At 38.2% G+C, this 16,070-nt stretch overlaps 2 protein-coding genes across 3 annotated transcripts in view; both read left to right on the plus strand.

Annotated features, from left to right (window-relative positions):
• The window catches only part of LOC6638180 (myosin heavy chain, non-muscle), a 41,868-nt gene extending 33,177 nt beyond the window's left edge, over nt 1–8,691 (plus strand). Inside the window, exons 5-11 of the mRNA XM_015179229.3 lie at nt 422–445; nt 2,211–2,303; nt 2,365–5,104; nt 5,223–6,058; nt 6,131–7,426; nt 7,496–7,659; nt 8,288–8,691. Coding sequence (XP_015034715.1) covers nt 422–445; nt 2,211–2,303; nt 2,365–5,104; nt 5,223–6,058; nt 6,131–7,426; nt 7,496–7,659; nt 8,288–8,426 — 5,292 coding nt within the window. The 3' untranslated portion in view covers nt 8,427–8,691. The remainder of the gene's footprint in view (nt 1–421; nt 446–2,210; nt 2,304–2,364; nt 5,105–5,222; nt 6,059–6,130; nt 7,427–7,495; nt 7,660–8,287) is intronic.
• Nucleotides 8,692–10,670: 1,979 nt separating this feature from the next.
• LOC6638179 lies at nt 10,671–14,766 on the plus strand. 2 transcript variants are annotated; one of them, XM_023177887.2, is made up of 3 exons: nt 10,671–11,340; nt 11,404–14,409; nt 14,473–14,766. In XM_023177887.2, exons 1-3 carry the CDS (start codon nt 10,899–10,901, stop codon nt 14,667–14,669), a joined length of 3,645 nt encoding a protein of 1,214 aa, XP_023033655.1. In that variant the 5' UTR covers nt 10,671–10,898; the 3' UTR covers nt 14,670–14,766. The 2 variants fall into 2 exon arrangements, with proteins under 2 accessions (XP_023033655.1, XP_023033654.1); XM_023177886.2 differs by having other exon boundaries at nt 11,404–14,766.
• Nucleotides 14,767–16,070: the final 1,304 nt, after the last annotated feature.

Genomic DNA, 16,070 nt, shown 5'->3' on the forward strand with positions numbered 1-16,070 from the left:
TAAAATATTTAAACGTATGTGGTTAACGTTTGGCAATATTTATGGAATATTTTTTTAATGATACTGCTTTGGAATTATATATTTAAATATAAATAAGAATCAACTTGATTTATTTTTAATTTTGTTTTTATTTTTTAATGGTTTATTCTTTCTTTTTTATTTATTTTCATGTGCAAACGTTATCTTTTTCTACCCAACACACACCACCCACACATGTATACTATACACATGCCTACCTACCTACACACACACACACACCTACACCTACCTGTTGTACATTACGGACTGGTTGTTGTTGTCTTCACTTCTACTTAAATGCTACTATTGATAAATGAATTTTTGTATATTTTGTATAAAATCGAAACTGAATTATCGAACCGAAACAAAAATCCTCCTACTACATTCAATCAACCAAAATCAGGTGCCGCATCCTGCCGTGCTCATTGTAAGTATGCAAAAACTAAGAATAAAAAAAAACCGAATGAAATTATTTTTTTTTTTATTTAAAAACTTAACAAGTTATATAATTGTTAACTATATTTTCGTTTTGTCTTAAAAAGAACCATAATAATAAGTTATTATTTTTGAATGTTTTAAGTGTGCTTTTTGTTTTTGCTTTTTACAAATATTTTAATTATATTTTGTTCTCAGTCTCCTGTTTATTTAAAATTTTTTTAAGTTTTGATTGTCTTTAAAAATTTATATTTCTAGTTTTATTTTTATGTTTAATTTTTCGTTTTGCTTTTAAATTATTTTAAATTTAATTTGTTTTCATTCTAGTTTTTTTTTCAAACTAAATTTTAAAATTAACTTATTTGTTTTTTTTTTTAATTTGTTTTTAATCTGTACATTTTATTTTATTATAATTTTTATTTTGATTATTATTTTTTTTAATTTTGGTTTATTGTTTTTTATCTGCACCCTTTTTATATTATTAATTTTTTTTTTAGTTTTGGACTATTTAAAAAATGTTGTGATTTTTTGCCATGCTTTTGAAATATTTTAAATTGAATATTTTCTTAATTTTAATTTTTAATTTCCGATTCGTATTGGAGTTTTTTTTGTAATTTTATTATTTTCATGCGTGATATTTTTCCTCTTTTTTTAAATTTGTATTGTCATTTAAATTTCTATTTATTTTTTTCTATCTCTTTCTTTTTGTTTATTTATTTTTTGTTATTTTTTTAAGTTATTGATTGTCTTTTACATTTTTTGTTTGTTTTATATATTTTGTTTTGCTTTTAAATGATTGCAAATTGAAATAGTTATCACTCACTTTTCTTTATGAAATCCTTTCATATTTTGTTTATCATTTGTTTGTTACCTTCTTAATTGATTTATAAACGAAAATGTTAACCTTTGTTCCTTACCTAACTGTCATATATATACATATATATATATATATATATATCTTTCTCTCAATCTCTTGTACCTAATCCAAAAAAAAACTATTCATGCCAACTCGCTATTATCGCCTGCCTACGCATTTTTTAGAGTAGTCATCAAGAGACATTTGCGGTAAAGTATCACATCAGCCCCGCATCATTCCCCTTAATTTAAAAATATATATTTATTTTAATAATTAATAAATTAATGTATATATTAGTAAGGCACGTATTTATTTTTATGGTGGCAGTTTTCTTTTGATACAGTGAAACTGACTCCACCACGCAACGTTTATTCATTTATCTCAGCTCCTCTATATGTACATCATACCTTTCAACACCTTATATCCTACGTTATCCTAATCCTTGCAGAATTTTTGCGTCAACACAAAAAATTACGTAAATGTCAAATGTAATTATCAACGTCATTCAATAGCTGGACAATCAATGAAGATTCTGAATTGTCAGTCATCAATCAAATATCCAAATGAGAAGAAGCCGGCCACTGTTGATTTACTATTCGAACATAAAATGATCCAACTAACGGAGGTTGTGGTGGTGGTGGTGATGGTGGTTAAGAGATTGTCCAGCGTCCAAATCAAAATTTTGTTGTATGTTTAGTTGAGAGCCAATTGCATCTTGTGTTTCCTAAGACTAATATTCGTACATTTCCGTTATAGATTTATTTGTTTTAAATGTGTCTTGTGATTGTTTAGTCCAAGTAATTTATTTTATGTGCCTAACCCCCTTTTAAAAGCAGAAGCCAATACCTTTAACTAATTAACTAATTGCATATATGCATTTTTCCTTGTTTTCTATTCTTAGGGTGAACTGGAGCAACAACTTTTGCAAGCCAATCCCATATTGGAAGCATTTGGTAATGCCAAAACTGTAAAGAACGACAACTCATCGCGTTTTGTAAGTGATTTAGATAATTATTTATAATTTATATATACTCATATTCTCATTTCTCTTATAGGGTAAATTCATACGCATCAATTTTGATGCTTCGGGCTTTATATCCGGTGCCAATATCGAGACATATTTGCTGGAGAAATCGCGTGCCATTCGTCAAGCCAAGGATGAACGTACATTCCATATTTTCTATCAATTGCTGGCGGGTGCCTCACCCGAACAGCGTGAGAAATTCATTTTGGATGACATCAAATCGTATGCATTCCTCTCAAATGGCAGTCTTCCGGTGCCCGGTGTGGATGATTATGCTGAATTCCAGGCGACGGTTAAATCGATGAACATTATGGGCATGACATCGGAGGATTTCAATTCGATATTCCGTATTGTTAGTGCCGTATTGTTATTTGGTAGCATGAAATTCCGTCAGGAGCGTAACAATGATCAGGCCACATTGCCCGATAATACGGTAGCCCAGAAGATTGCTCATCTATTGGGTCTGAGTGTTACAGATATGACGCGTGCCTTCCTAACGCCACGCATTAAGGTTGGCCGTGATTTTGTGACCAAGGCCCAGACCAAAGAGCAAGTGGAATTCGCTGTCGAGGCCATTGCCAAGGCATGCTATGAACGAATGTTCAAATGGCTGGTGAATCGTATCAATCGTTCGTTGGATCGCACCAAGCGGCAGGGTGCCTCATTCATTGGCATTCTCGATATGGCTGGTTTTGAGATATTCGAACTGAATAGTTTCGAACAGCTGTGCATCAATTATACGAATGAGAAGCTGCAACAGCTCTTCAATCACACCATGTTCATTCTGGAGCAGGAGGAATATCAACGCGAGGGCATTGAATGGAAATTCATTGATTTCGGTCTCGATTTGCAGCCAACAATCGATTTGATTGATAAGCCAGGCGGCATAATGGCTCTGCTCGATGAGGAATGTTGGTTCCCCAAGGCAACGGATAAGACATTTGTCGATAAATTGGTATCGGCCCATTCGATGCATCCGAAATTTATGAAAACCGATTTCCGAGGTGTGGCCGATTTTGCGATTGTCCATTATGCTGGACGTGTGGATTATTCGGCAGCCAAGTGGCTAATGAAGAATATGGATCCGTTGAATGAGAATATTGTGTCCTTGTTGCAGGCATCACAGGATCCGTTTGTCGTGAACATCTGGAAGGATGCGGAAATTGTGGGCATGGCACAGCAGGCCCTGACCGACACACAGTTCGGGGCGCGCACCCGCAAGGGCATGTTCCGCACTGTGTCCCATCTGTATAAGGAGCAATTGGCCAAACTGATGGACACACTGCGCAACACGAATCCGAACTTTGTGCGCTGTATCATACCCAATCATGAGAAGCGGGCGGGCAAAATCGATGCTCCCCTTGTGCTCGATCAGTTGCGTTGCAATGGTGTACTCGAGGGTATACGCATCTGTCGCCAAGGCTTCCCGAATCGCATACCCTTCCAGGAGTTCCGTCAGCGTTATGAGCTGCTCACACCGAACGTTATACCCAAGGGCTTTATGGACGGCAAGAAGGCCTGCGAGAAGATGATTCAGGCTCTGGAATTGGATTCGAATCTATTCCGTGTTGGCCAGTCAAAAATCTTTTTCCGAGCGGGCGTCTTGGCCCATTTGGAGGAGGAGCGTGACTTTAAGATCTCGGATCTGATTGTCAACTTCCAGGCCTTCTGTCGTGGATTCCTTGCCCGTCGCAATTATCAGAAGAGATTGCAGCAGCTAAATGCCATAAGGATTATTCAGCGTAATTGCGCTGCCTACTTGAAGCTGCGCAATTGGCAATGGTGGCGTCTCTACACCAAGGTGAAACCATTGCTGGAGGTCACCAAGCAGGAGGAGAAACTTGTCCAGAAGGAGGATGAGCTGAAACAGGTGCGCGAAAAGTTGGATACCTTGGCCAAGAATGCTCAGGAATATGAGCGTAAATATCAGCAAGCTCTATCCGAGAAGACAACGGTGGCCGAGCAGCTGCAAGCCGAGATTGAACTCTGTGCCGAGGCCGAAGAGTCGCGTTCACGTTTAATGGCCCGCAAACAGGAGCTGGAGGACATGATGCAGGAGCTAGAGACACGCATCGAAGAGGAGGAGGAGCGTGTCTTGGCTCTGGGCGGTGAGAAAAAGAAATTGGAATTGCATATCCAAGATCTGGAAGAGCAACTCGAGGAGGAGGAGGCAGCACGTCAGAAACTTCAACTCGAAAAGGTTCAATTGGATGCCAAGATTAAGAAGCATGAAGAGGACTTGGCCCTCACCGATGATCAGAACCATAAGCTCATCAAGGAGAAGAAAATTCTCGAAGAACGTGCCAACGATCTGTCCCAGACTCTTGCCGAGGAGGAGGAAAAAGCCAAACACTTGGCTAAACTAAAGGCCAAGCATGAGGCCACCATAGCCGAGTTGGAGGAAAGAATGCACAAGGATCAGCAACAGCGTCAGGAATCCGATCGCAATAAGAGAAAAATCGAAACCGAAGTGGCGGATCTCAAGGAACAGCTCAATGAACGACGCACCCAAGTGGAGGAGATGCAAGCCCAATTGGCGAAACGGGAAGAGGAACTCACCCAGACCCTAATGCGCATCGATGAGGAATCGGCCACCAAGGCCACGGCCCAAAAGGCTCAGCGTGAACTTGAATCCCAATTGGCTGAGATTCAAGAGGATCTCGAGGCCGAGAAAGCAGCCCGTGCCAAGGCCGAAAAGGTGCGACGTGATCTCAGCGAAGAATTGGAAGCACTTAAAAACGAATTGCTTGATTCTCTGGACACCACAGCAGGTAAGTCATATCAATTTCTAAAATTTAAAAAAATAAAGAAAAAAAAACGAAAAAAATATATATAAATTTACTATGAAGTTTTCCAAAAAAATCATGTTAAATTTTGTGCATTTTCCAGCCCAACAAGAGTTACGCTCAAAGCGAGAACAAGAATTGGCCACATTGAAAAAATCTCTGGAAGAGGAGACTGTCAATCATGAGGGCCTTCTCGCCGAGATGAGACACAAGCATTCCCAAGAATTGAATGGTATCAATGATCAATTGGAAAACCTGCGCAAAGCCAAGGCTGTTCTCGAGAAGGCCAAGGGCACTCTCGAAGCCGAGAATGCCGATTTGGCCACCGAATTGCGTAGTGTGAACAGTTCGAGGCAAGAGAATGATCGTCGACGCAAACAGGCTGAATCCCAGATTGCTGAATTACAAGTCAAATTGGCCGAAATTGAACGCGCCCGCTCCGAGTTGCAAGAAAAATGCACGAAATTGCAACAGGAGGCGGAGAATATAACAAATCAACTGGAAGAGGCCGAACTAAAGGCCTCCGCTGCAGTGAAATCAGCCAGCAATATGGAATCCCAGCTAACGGAAGCCCAACAACTTCTCGAAGAGGAGACACGACAGAAATTGGGTCTCAGCTCCAAGTTGCGTCAAATCGAATCCGAAAAGGAAGCCCTGCAGGAACAACTCGAAGAGGATGAGGAGGCCAAACGGAACTTTGAAAGAAAATTGGCCGAAGTGACGGCCCAAATGCAAGAGATTAAGAAAAAGGCCGAAGAGGATGCTGATTTGGCCAAGGAGCTGGAGGAGGGCAAGAAGCGACTTAACAAGGATATCGAGGCATTGGAAAGGCAAGTCAAGGAGCTAATAGCTCAAAATGATCGTCTCGATAAGAGTAAAAAGAAGATACAATCCGAACTGGAAGATGCCACCATTGAGCTAGAGGCACAACGCACGAAGGTAACTAAAAAATTTCCCCCCCTTAAGTGAGAATCTTTTGATGTTAATAATTTCCCTTTGTCCCTATTTTAGGTGCTCGAACTGGAGAAGAAGCAAAAGAATTTCGATAAAATTCTCGCCGAAGAGAAAGCCATATCAGAACAGATCGCCCAAGAGCGTGACACGGCGGAGCGTGAGGCTCGTGAAAAGGAGACCAAGGTGCTGTCCGTATCCCGTGAATTGGATGAGGCCTACGACAAGATTGAAGATCTGGAAAATAAACGCAAGCAATTGCAAAACGAACTCGATGATCTGGCCAACACGCAGGGCACAGCCGATAAGAATGTCCATGAACTGGAGAAGGCAAAACGCGCCCTGGAATCTCAGCTTGCCGAGCTGAAAGCACAAAACGAGGAGCTCGAGGATGATCTGCAGCTAACCGAAGATGCCAAATTGCGTCTGGAGGTCAATATGCAGGCGCTGCGCTCTCAATTCGAACGTGACCTGCTGGCCAAGGAGGAAGGTGCCGAGGAGAAGCGTCGCGGTTTGGTCAAGCAATTGCGTGACTTGGAAGCCGAACTCGATGAGGAACGAAAACAACGGACAGCGGCTGTAGCTGCCAAAAAGAAATTGGAAGGCGATCTGAAGGAGATTGAGACCACCATGGAAATGCATAATAAGGTTAAGGAAGATGCCCTCAAGCATGCCAAGAAGCTGCAAGCACAAGTCAAGGATGCTCTACGCGATGCCGAAGAAGCCAAAGCGGCCAAAGAGGAATTGCAGGCACAGAGCAAAGAAGCCGAACGTAAGGTCAAGGCCCTGGAGGCGGAAGTTATGCAATTGAGCGAAGATCTAGCCAGTTCGGAGCGTGCCAGAAGAGCAGCCGAAACGGAACGTGATGAACTGGCCGAAGAGATTGCGAATAATGCCAACAAGGGATCCCTAATGATTGATGAGAAGCGTCGTCTGGAGGCCCGCATAGCCACCCTCGAAGAGGAACTGGAAGAGGAGCAATCCAATTCGGAAGTCCTACTCGATCGTAGTCGCAAAGCACAGCTACAGATTGAGCAGTTCTCCACCGAATTGGCCAACGAGAAATCCAATTCGCAGAAGAACGAGAATGCAAGAGCCCTGCTGGAACGTCAAAATAAGGAGCTGAAGGCCAAATTGGCTGAAATTGAGACAGCTCAAAGGACCAAGGTGAAGGCAACAATTGCCACTCTCGAAGCCAAGATTGCCAATCTCGAGGAACAACTCGAGAATGAGGGCAAGGAACGTCTGCTGCAACAGAAGGCCAATCGCAAGATGGACAAGAAAATCAAGGAGCTGACCATGAACATTGAGGATGAGCGCCGACATGTCGACCAACACAAAGAGCAAATGGATAAGGTAAGAAATCGAAAAAAAAGACAACAATTTTCCAAGCTACAAATCTGTGTTTTCTTTGCTTATCCACAGCTGAATAGCCGAATCAAACTGCTAAAGCGCAATCTGGATGAGACCGAGGAGGAACTGCAAAAGGAGAAGACACAGAAACGTAAATACCAGCGTGAATGTGAGGATATGATTGAATCGCAGGAGGCCATGAACCGTGAGATTAACTCACTGAAAACGAAATTGCGGTAAGTAAAATTATTAACTTATTTATGGGTTTACAATTTGATGGACGACTCTGATTTTTTTTCGTTGTTTTTAAATTTCAATAATTTTTTTTTGTGCGTGTTGTTTAGCTCAATACAAGTGGCAGAGACCGAAAAGGCCAAGGCCTATTCGCCCAAAAAGGATGCTGCACTCATTATGAATTGTGAGGGTCTGCATTAGGTGGTTCCCCCCGCCCCTGCTTCAAAAATCAAAATCAAAAAAAAAAAAGAAAACAAAATATATATAAGTTTCTTGCTTTTGTTTTATCGTAGGCGCGCGCTGTAAGTGAAGGCTCCTTCAATGGCCACATGCATAAATCTTAGTCGAACCAAATCCCAAACCACAAAAAAAACTAGTCTCTCTTTCTGTTCTGCATGTTCCATGGATCCACATCCACAAAGAAAACCAAAATGTTGTGTGCCAATGACTAATGACAATCCCAGAAAAAACCACCCAAATATTTTTTCAAAACTAGTTTTTGTCATTCCCGTTTGTTTCTCTTGTTTGCTGTGCCCCTCTCCAATTTACTTTGCACGTGTAAATTCTTCAATTTGTTTGTGATATAAAACTAATCTTATATTTTTCCCCTTTCTCCTCTCGATCTCCTAGACGCACCGGCGGCATGGGCCTCAGCTCCAGCCGGCTCACGGGCACACCATCTTCCAAGCGGGCCGGAGGCGGCGGCGGCGGGGACGACAGCTCATCGGTGCAAGATGAATCATTAGATGGCGAGGATTCCGGCAATTGACGCGTTAATTATTAAAAATCAAGAGAAAGCAAAACAAAAAAAAAAAATAAACGACTATATTTAATGTTTCTTTTATATAATTTCTCTGTTATTTTTTATATAAACTATTATACATACTTAAATTAAACAAAAAAAACAAAAAACAACATGAACATCCACATTTTTATAACGATAAAAACAAAAAAATGTTGTAAAACACATCCACGCAAAATTCCCATAAACTTCAGAATAAAACAAAAAAATAAAAACATAATATCCCTAAAAACAAAAATATACATATATATAGAATATTAACAAAGAAAACGAAATTATTATTAACAATCTTCCAAACAATATAACCTCTTCAAATCAATTACAACTAATGGTCGTCAATATCTCACAATCAATCAACCAACACAACCAACAACAAGAACAACAACGACAAGAATACATTTCCACAACTTTTTATACCTTAAAAAAACAAAAAATTAAAAAAGAAAAAGCAACAAAAAAAATTAATTAACAAATACGAATTCCCCTATAGAGAGATAGTATATACAATTGATGATGCAATATGTAATACATGCATTTAATACAAACAAAAAAGAAAAAAACAAAAAACTAAACACAAAAAGTAAAACAAATCAAATGTTGAACAAGCAACTAATATACGAATTTCGTTTTTGTTTAGAACTAAACAATAAAAAATATTTGCTATATAAATACAAAAAGAAAATAGAAGACAATGTATAAATATACACTATGATTAAAACATAGAAAACGGGAATGTTCAGCAGGCTGCTGATAGACAAAGTAAATTCTTTTCAGAAAGGTTTTCAACGTGTGGAATCATTTTTGAAATGAATAAACAAAATTTCGATTATTTCAAGTTAAGGATATAGAACAATTTAAACACATGAATCATTTTAACGAAAACAACATTTGTTGCTAACGTACAAAATTTTAAAAATGTGCTATAACAAAATTTAATTACAAGAAATTGAAGTTTTTTAAATATGGCTAGCATATGCTCAAACAATTTGATTTACACATAACATGTTGCATTGTAAAGGACAATTCATTATCTTTCGATTCATGTGAGGCTGGATAATACGGTTCACGAGATGTTTAGGAATATTTCATTCAAGTGCTTAAAACTCGCTTTTTCGTAAATATCACAAAAACAATGTTTTTAATGAAAAATAAACGGATTTCACTATAGAGTTTCTCGTTTTCAAATAATAGGTTTGTGGAAATTATTGTATTTAATTTTATTTTCCAAATGTGGTCACACTCGTTAATTGGAATTAATAACCAATAATACAATATTCGAACCAATTATTATAAGTTTTCACGACTTTAGCATGGAATCAACATATTTTTCAGCTGAAGACTGATTTACAGTCTAAAAGACGTACGATTTTAGGCCAAAAATGTATGATACATTGTTCTTTCGTCATGGTAATATTTAATGAAATTGACAAAGGTATGTAATTTTAGAAAAGGTTCGAGTTTTCGAGTTACAACTGAAACTAAGAGACAAATAAATAAAATGCTTTGCTCCAGCAGACAAATTTGTTAATCTAAAAAAAATCTGTTTCACAAATGTGACAAAATCAAGCCAAAAGCCATACCATACAAAGAATTACAAAATAATTTAGACCTGGCCAATACTCAATCTGTTAAAAAAAAGAGAGTAAAATTTTATTTTAGTAGTTAAAAGATAAAATTCTTTTTAAACTCCTTAGAGCATTTCATTAGTAACAGAAACTATAGCATTGCATGAATACATGCAATGTCACAAACGAGTGATTCAGTTTTTGATGTTTTTGTCAACTCACTTTAGTCAATGCAACGAGTTCATAAAACAACGTATTTGATATTCCAAAAATGAATAGAAAAACATAGGTCTTCGATTTGTGAATTAAGAGACATTGGCTTGTAGTAGAAACCCTCTCACCCTTCTCGGTAATTACATATTCATGAAATAAAACTCATTTTTAACAATTTTAAAGGGGATATTATCATTAATAGTTTGAAATATAGTTTATGATTTTGCGACCGCCTTTAAAAGCTAAAAAATACTGTTTTTGGGCTTCGACAAGTTCTAATTTATGGTTAATCTAAACGTTTTGTCCTACAATTTGGTTGCATCGCACAATAGTCCAATTCAAAAGTGTACTCTGGGTCTGAGTTTTATAGTCCAGTACTAAGTTCCTGATCTTTGACTAGACCCCATTCATGACAGGCATTGAATATTCTGTTAAATGTGTTCGTAATCAAAATATATAAAATGAAAATCTAAATGCGAACTTGTCGTTAAGGTGTTTTTTTTCAACTCTTCAGTACATTGCACACACTTTATAAATTTTTGTTGGAGTTTCGTACTTGTTCGCATGCGCAATAGACCAATGACCACCATAGCCTAAGGAAGGATTAAAGAGCACTATGGTGGATTGGTAATGATTAAGGGAGACGAGGAGAGAAGAGGAGATGGAGGACTTACCCAAATTGATACGCGTCTATCGGGCCAATGAATGCCTATGGAATCCCAATTCATTGGGCTTCTATAACACAACCTTACGGGACAGTGCTTGGCGTCGCATTGCATTTATGTTTAGAGATTCCTTTACGATTGATCAATTAAAATCACAAATTCGTAAATTGAAACGATACTATGTGAATGAGTGTCTGGCCATTGAGAGTAGTCAATGTCAGGGATTAAGTCATGTGCCACGTTATTCATTCTTTAGGGATCTAAGTTTTTTGGCTGCCACAAAATCATTTCAGTTGGCTCAGATCAGGGCCAAATTGTGCAATGAGCAAATCAACTGTACCATTGAGGATGCGGATGCCTTTCTCCTGAATAGCAGTCAGGAACGCATGCCCAGTGTTCATGTTGATTTTCAGACACCCGCATATGGATCCTATGAGGGTAAGTTGCGAAAAAAAGGAAGTATTAATTTATATTATTCACCCCTTCAATTTGTTTGTTTAGCTTCGCTGAATGAAGAAGAGGCAGAGGAAGCGGACGAAGCATTTGATAGTAATTTCAATAAGGAAAGGCTAAATACTTCTTATATACGCGCTGAATCGGGTACAGATCGTTGGTATCCCACAGAACATTGTGTTAGTTGCTCTAAGAACAAACGCGATGATGAAGATGTGTGGAAAAGTGGTAGAAACAGAGGCATTATGAGCCAGCCTAGAGCAGTCCGAAATAAAGCCTATATTCAAAGTGAATCCACAATAACCGATCAATGTGATTGCACATACGAATGTAATCAGGATGAAGATGCATCTGAACATGAGTTATCTAGAAGTGGTAGCAGATCTTGGGAACAGTATGAAAAAGACAGCAATCAGAGCCACGACACAACTTGGCCTACTGCCAATAATTCCCAATCGATTAGACATGGTGCAAGCAATAGAAATAGTGGCAATAACACGCCATCGGTGGGGTATAGTGGACACAACTCCCCATCAATCAGGCATGGTCGGGTTAGTGGCTACAACTCACCAACAGAAGACACTTGGACCCATCATAGAAGTAATCTACATCTAAGAAGCACTAGCCTCTACAGCAATTGGCCAGGACCCAAGCTATGTGGTCAGACTAGACCTAAAAAGTATCTTATCCGGTGTAAACCATGCGCCAAGACGCGTACTTCAGAAAAGAATTACGGACGATACTGGAAACGCAACAATGAGGCCATGTGCCAGAGATTAAATGCCGAATTGTCGAGGCAAAGTAACGAAGATTCATATCAATGTGCCTTTAGAAGGCAATGTAATTTAGATCATGCACGTCGTAGATCTTCGGGAGCTGAAAGACATGGCTTAGAATCAAATCCCTATACCTATCCATATCAGGCACAGCAACAGATGGTTCCTGTGGGAACCAGTTATGAGAATGCAAAGATACCTTTGTATTTCAAAAAGAAGAAACGTAAACATTATTATGAAGAGCAACCAGCAGTCGGATGTATTCAGCAACCTCTACACAACAATTGCCATTGTTCGTGCAACTGTAATGGATCCATAATGATGCCTTGTCCATTACATCAACATAGCTTTCAGTATCAGCAACCACAATATCCACAAATTCCAGCACCACCCACTAATAATATGGAATATCCACCCAATATTGATAACGATAATGCACCACAAAATGCGAATAGTCCAGCAAATCGAGTAAGTCAACCAATAGAGGAGCCACGTACTGGAGCAGCGGAAAACGACTTGCAGCCTATGAGAACATCTGATCAACCACAAGAGCTAATGGAGAATCAAAGACCTAACCCGCCAGCTATGTCACCACCTAGAGATACTGGTCAATACGAATATGTAGATAATCCTGCAATTGAGTGTGGGCAGAACGAAAATAATGCTGAGCAGGAATATAGATCTTCAAAGAATCAAGATCCCTATGCACTTAACAATCAGGAGCCGCAATATAGATCTTCACTTGATCGACGACAGAATCAAGATCATCCCGAGCGTGCATTTCAACGAGATGAAAATTATTCCGCGTATGAAAGTCCTCCTCAGTATGTTGTTTGCCCCTCGTACGATCGAGATAGGCCTAGAGAATATCGACGATCGCGGCGTAGACATGACAATGATATGGAATATGAAGATTATAGAAGCAGACGGCGCTCAAATGATTATATGGATGAACGAGAAAGATACTCAAGGTACAGAGAAAGGTCAGAAGAATCGGGAAGAAAAAGAAGTAGCTCACGAAGAAGAGATAGAGATGATATCAAATATGTGGAATGTCCTGCATATAGACGAAGATCTTCTAGACGACGACATTATGATGATGAAGACGATCAATCTACTAATGGACAAAGAACATCACGTAATAGTAGACATAGTACAGAACAAGAATACTATGATGATCGACCGGATAGGGAAACTAGAGAAACAAGAGATGAAGAAAGTTGCGATGAAGATTGTCCTGGCTTTAGTGGACATAGACAAGATCAAGAGACAATAAATCCGCCTCCTAGCAAAGCCAAGCCTAAAATGGAAGCCAGCAAAAATTGTGGCAAGAAAGAGTGTCTGTTTGTAAAGAAAACACAACAACAACAAAGAATGAGTTCAAAAAAACCCATGGAGGAACCACGAGCACGCAATCGTAGCCAATCAAGTTCTTCACGAGCTCAAGGAACTGTCAAGACCGCAAAAGGACGATCAACTTCTAGATCAAGAAATCGTAACGCGGCTGCGTCCGACATAGATGGTATAGAAACAGAAACTGAAAGAAACTATCCAATGGAATGCGAATGTGAAAGTGATTCAGATCATCATCATAGGACAGGAAAAAATAGGCGATCCTCTTATGGCAAAGGGAGAGAATCATCAAATCCTCCAACAGAAATAGATACCGAAGTAGAACAGGAGATGCGGCCTAAACAACGAAAGCCTTTCAAATGTGTCAAAATGTGTGAAGTGGCAGTGGAAACCGATATCGATATGACACTCAAGGGACGAAAGTGTATTAAAACTCATTTAGATTGTTACTGTTCCAGCGAGAGACCGGAGAATTCCAACAATTTGCTATTATGCGAATGTGATACGGATACAAAGAGTGCAGATTCTCGGAAAGTTACACAAAAATCTAATGGAAATGGAAACAACTCCAAACGTGCATCACCAAAGCTAAATAATAAGAATTGTCCAACATCAGCACCAACAAGAAAAACAACAACTATTAATACGGGCAATAAGAATCGTCAACGTTCTGGCTTTGAGGCTTCACCCGAATTGCCTAATACCTTTCAAACCCAACCAGCAGCAGCAGCAGCAGCAATGCCACCGACTGTAAAACCTGTCATTCTAAAATCTTTTTTAATACCTCCAACCATTGCAAAAGCCACCATGGGCATAATTAATAATCATATTTCCAATTTCAATCAACTTCTCCTAGATCAACAATGTCTGGCCAATAAGCCAGTGGTTCGTTGTTTGCGTAGGAAACCCATACCCAAGCCTTCGCGTAAGAATCAAACAAGTGAACATCCGACTGTCGTATTGACTGGTAATCCATTTAAATCCATAGATTTTAATGCCACCAAAAGAGATGTAATAATACTCCATCCTCCGGTTAAGGATTTTCGCCCGTCAATAAATTCCTTTGCCATGGATGACGTCGAAGTCAAACGTGTGAAAGTTCAAAATTCTCAGCCGGATGCTAATTTACAATCTCGAGCACCTCCTTCACCGCCGCCAGTTAAACCCAAGCGAATAATTCACTAACCGGCTGATAAAATAAAAAAACACCAAACACCTACTACCAATTCATTATAGTTGCAATTTTTTCCCCACAATAAAACAACCAACAACCACCCAAAAATTGAACAGTATTTTTAAAAACAATACAATTAACCCATCGATGGGGTGTTACGCTTCAGTCAATCAATCAACTAGCTCCTTGGATAATTAATTTATGACCCTTCACTTTCTTTTGCCAAACAATCATTCAAGCGTATCGAAGCGTTGGGATCATGAAGGTTTATTAATATTATATATCTAGATATGGGAAGTTCTTTTTCTGAATTCTGTTAGCTTAAGTCAATGGACATCTAACAATAAGTTATTATATATAGATTATTCCAGAATTCTTTATTTACATCCAAATACTGTAAAGTTTTCAAAAACAAGAATTTGAAAGACATTTTTGAAAACCGCAAAGTTAGTTTATGTTACTTTTGTCCGCCAAAAGCATGAATTCAACGTCTATAATAATCTTTAATAATAAAATTCAAATCATAATGCTACCCTCAACTTATCAAGAATACGTGTTCAGTAACTGGTATGCTGATTAGGTTAGGACTATCTTTATTTACTTAAAAGAGGCCTCATTAACGTTCCGAGACTAGTGAGATAGTTGTCTAAACAGTATCAGTAAAAAAAAACAAGTAATTAACGCATTTTTAAATGTTTCCCAAATGAAAGTGTATATGTGAAATATTTTATTAAAAGTAGTTTATCAAAAGCGGCAGAAATTCAAAAAAAACCATAGAGGAACCACGAAAATTACTAATTTGTATTTTAAAGTAACTCATTCAAGCTTGTTCCCGTTATCAATTCCAAATAAATTTTCGGAATCTTTTCCAAATATATTTGTCCGCTTGATTCGCTTTCAAATAGTTAGTACTTTGATCAATGTATTATCGCAGGAATCTTTCAATTTTAACTTATAAAGTTTGTTTTTTTAATTCCCAACCGATTGTGAAACTAAACAGATTTATTGGTGGTTCTTGAAATAGCTATACAGACAACCTGCTCACCTTTTTGTGCTATCTTTGAAATAATCTTCTTTTGGAAGATCTACCTCGACCCGGCTAAATTGTTTGATTTAAATTTCAAATAGGTCGTAATCTAACCAGATAAACCGATTTATAAAATCTACTACCTTGCCAATTTTAAGAATAAAATATTACCGAGATACACCCCTAAAGATGAGTTGTATATACATATGGCAACGTTAAAACTTATGAAATCCTTAAAAGAAATAAGTTTTTTCTCTCACGGTCCTAAGAAATCTTTTAAACAAAATATACTTATTTATCCAAGATCCTGTTAAATCTTTTGAAATAAAAATATATTTATTTATTCTGAGATTTTTTTAATATGTAGAAAGAATAATGGATTGCT

This window comes from Drosophila willistoni, assembly GCF_018902025.1.
Source record: "Drosophila willistoni isolate 14030-0811.24 chromosome 2L unlocalized genomic scaffold, UCI_dwil_1.1 Seg139, whole genome shotgun sequence".
NCBI lineage: Eukaryota > Metazoa > Arthropoda > Insecta > Diptera > Drosophilidae > Drosophila > Drosophila willistoni.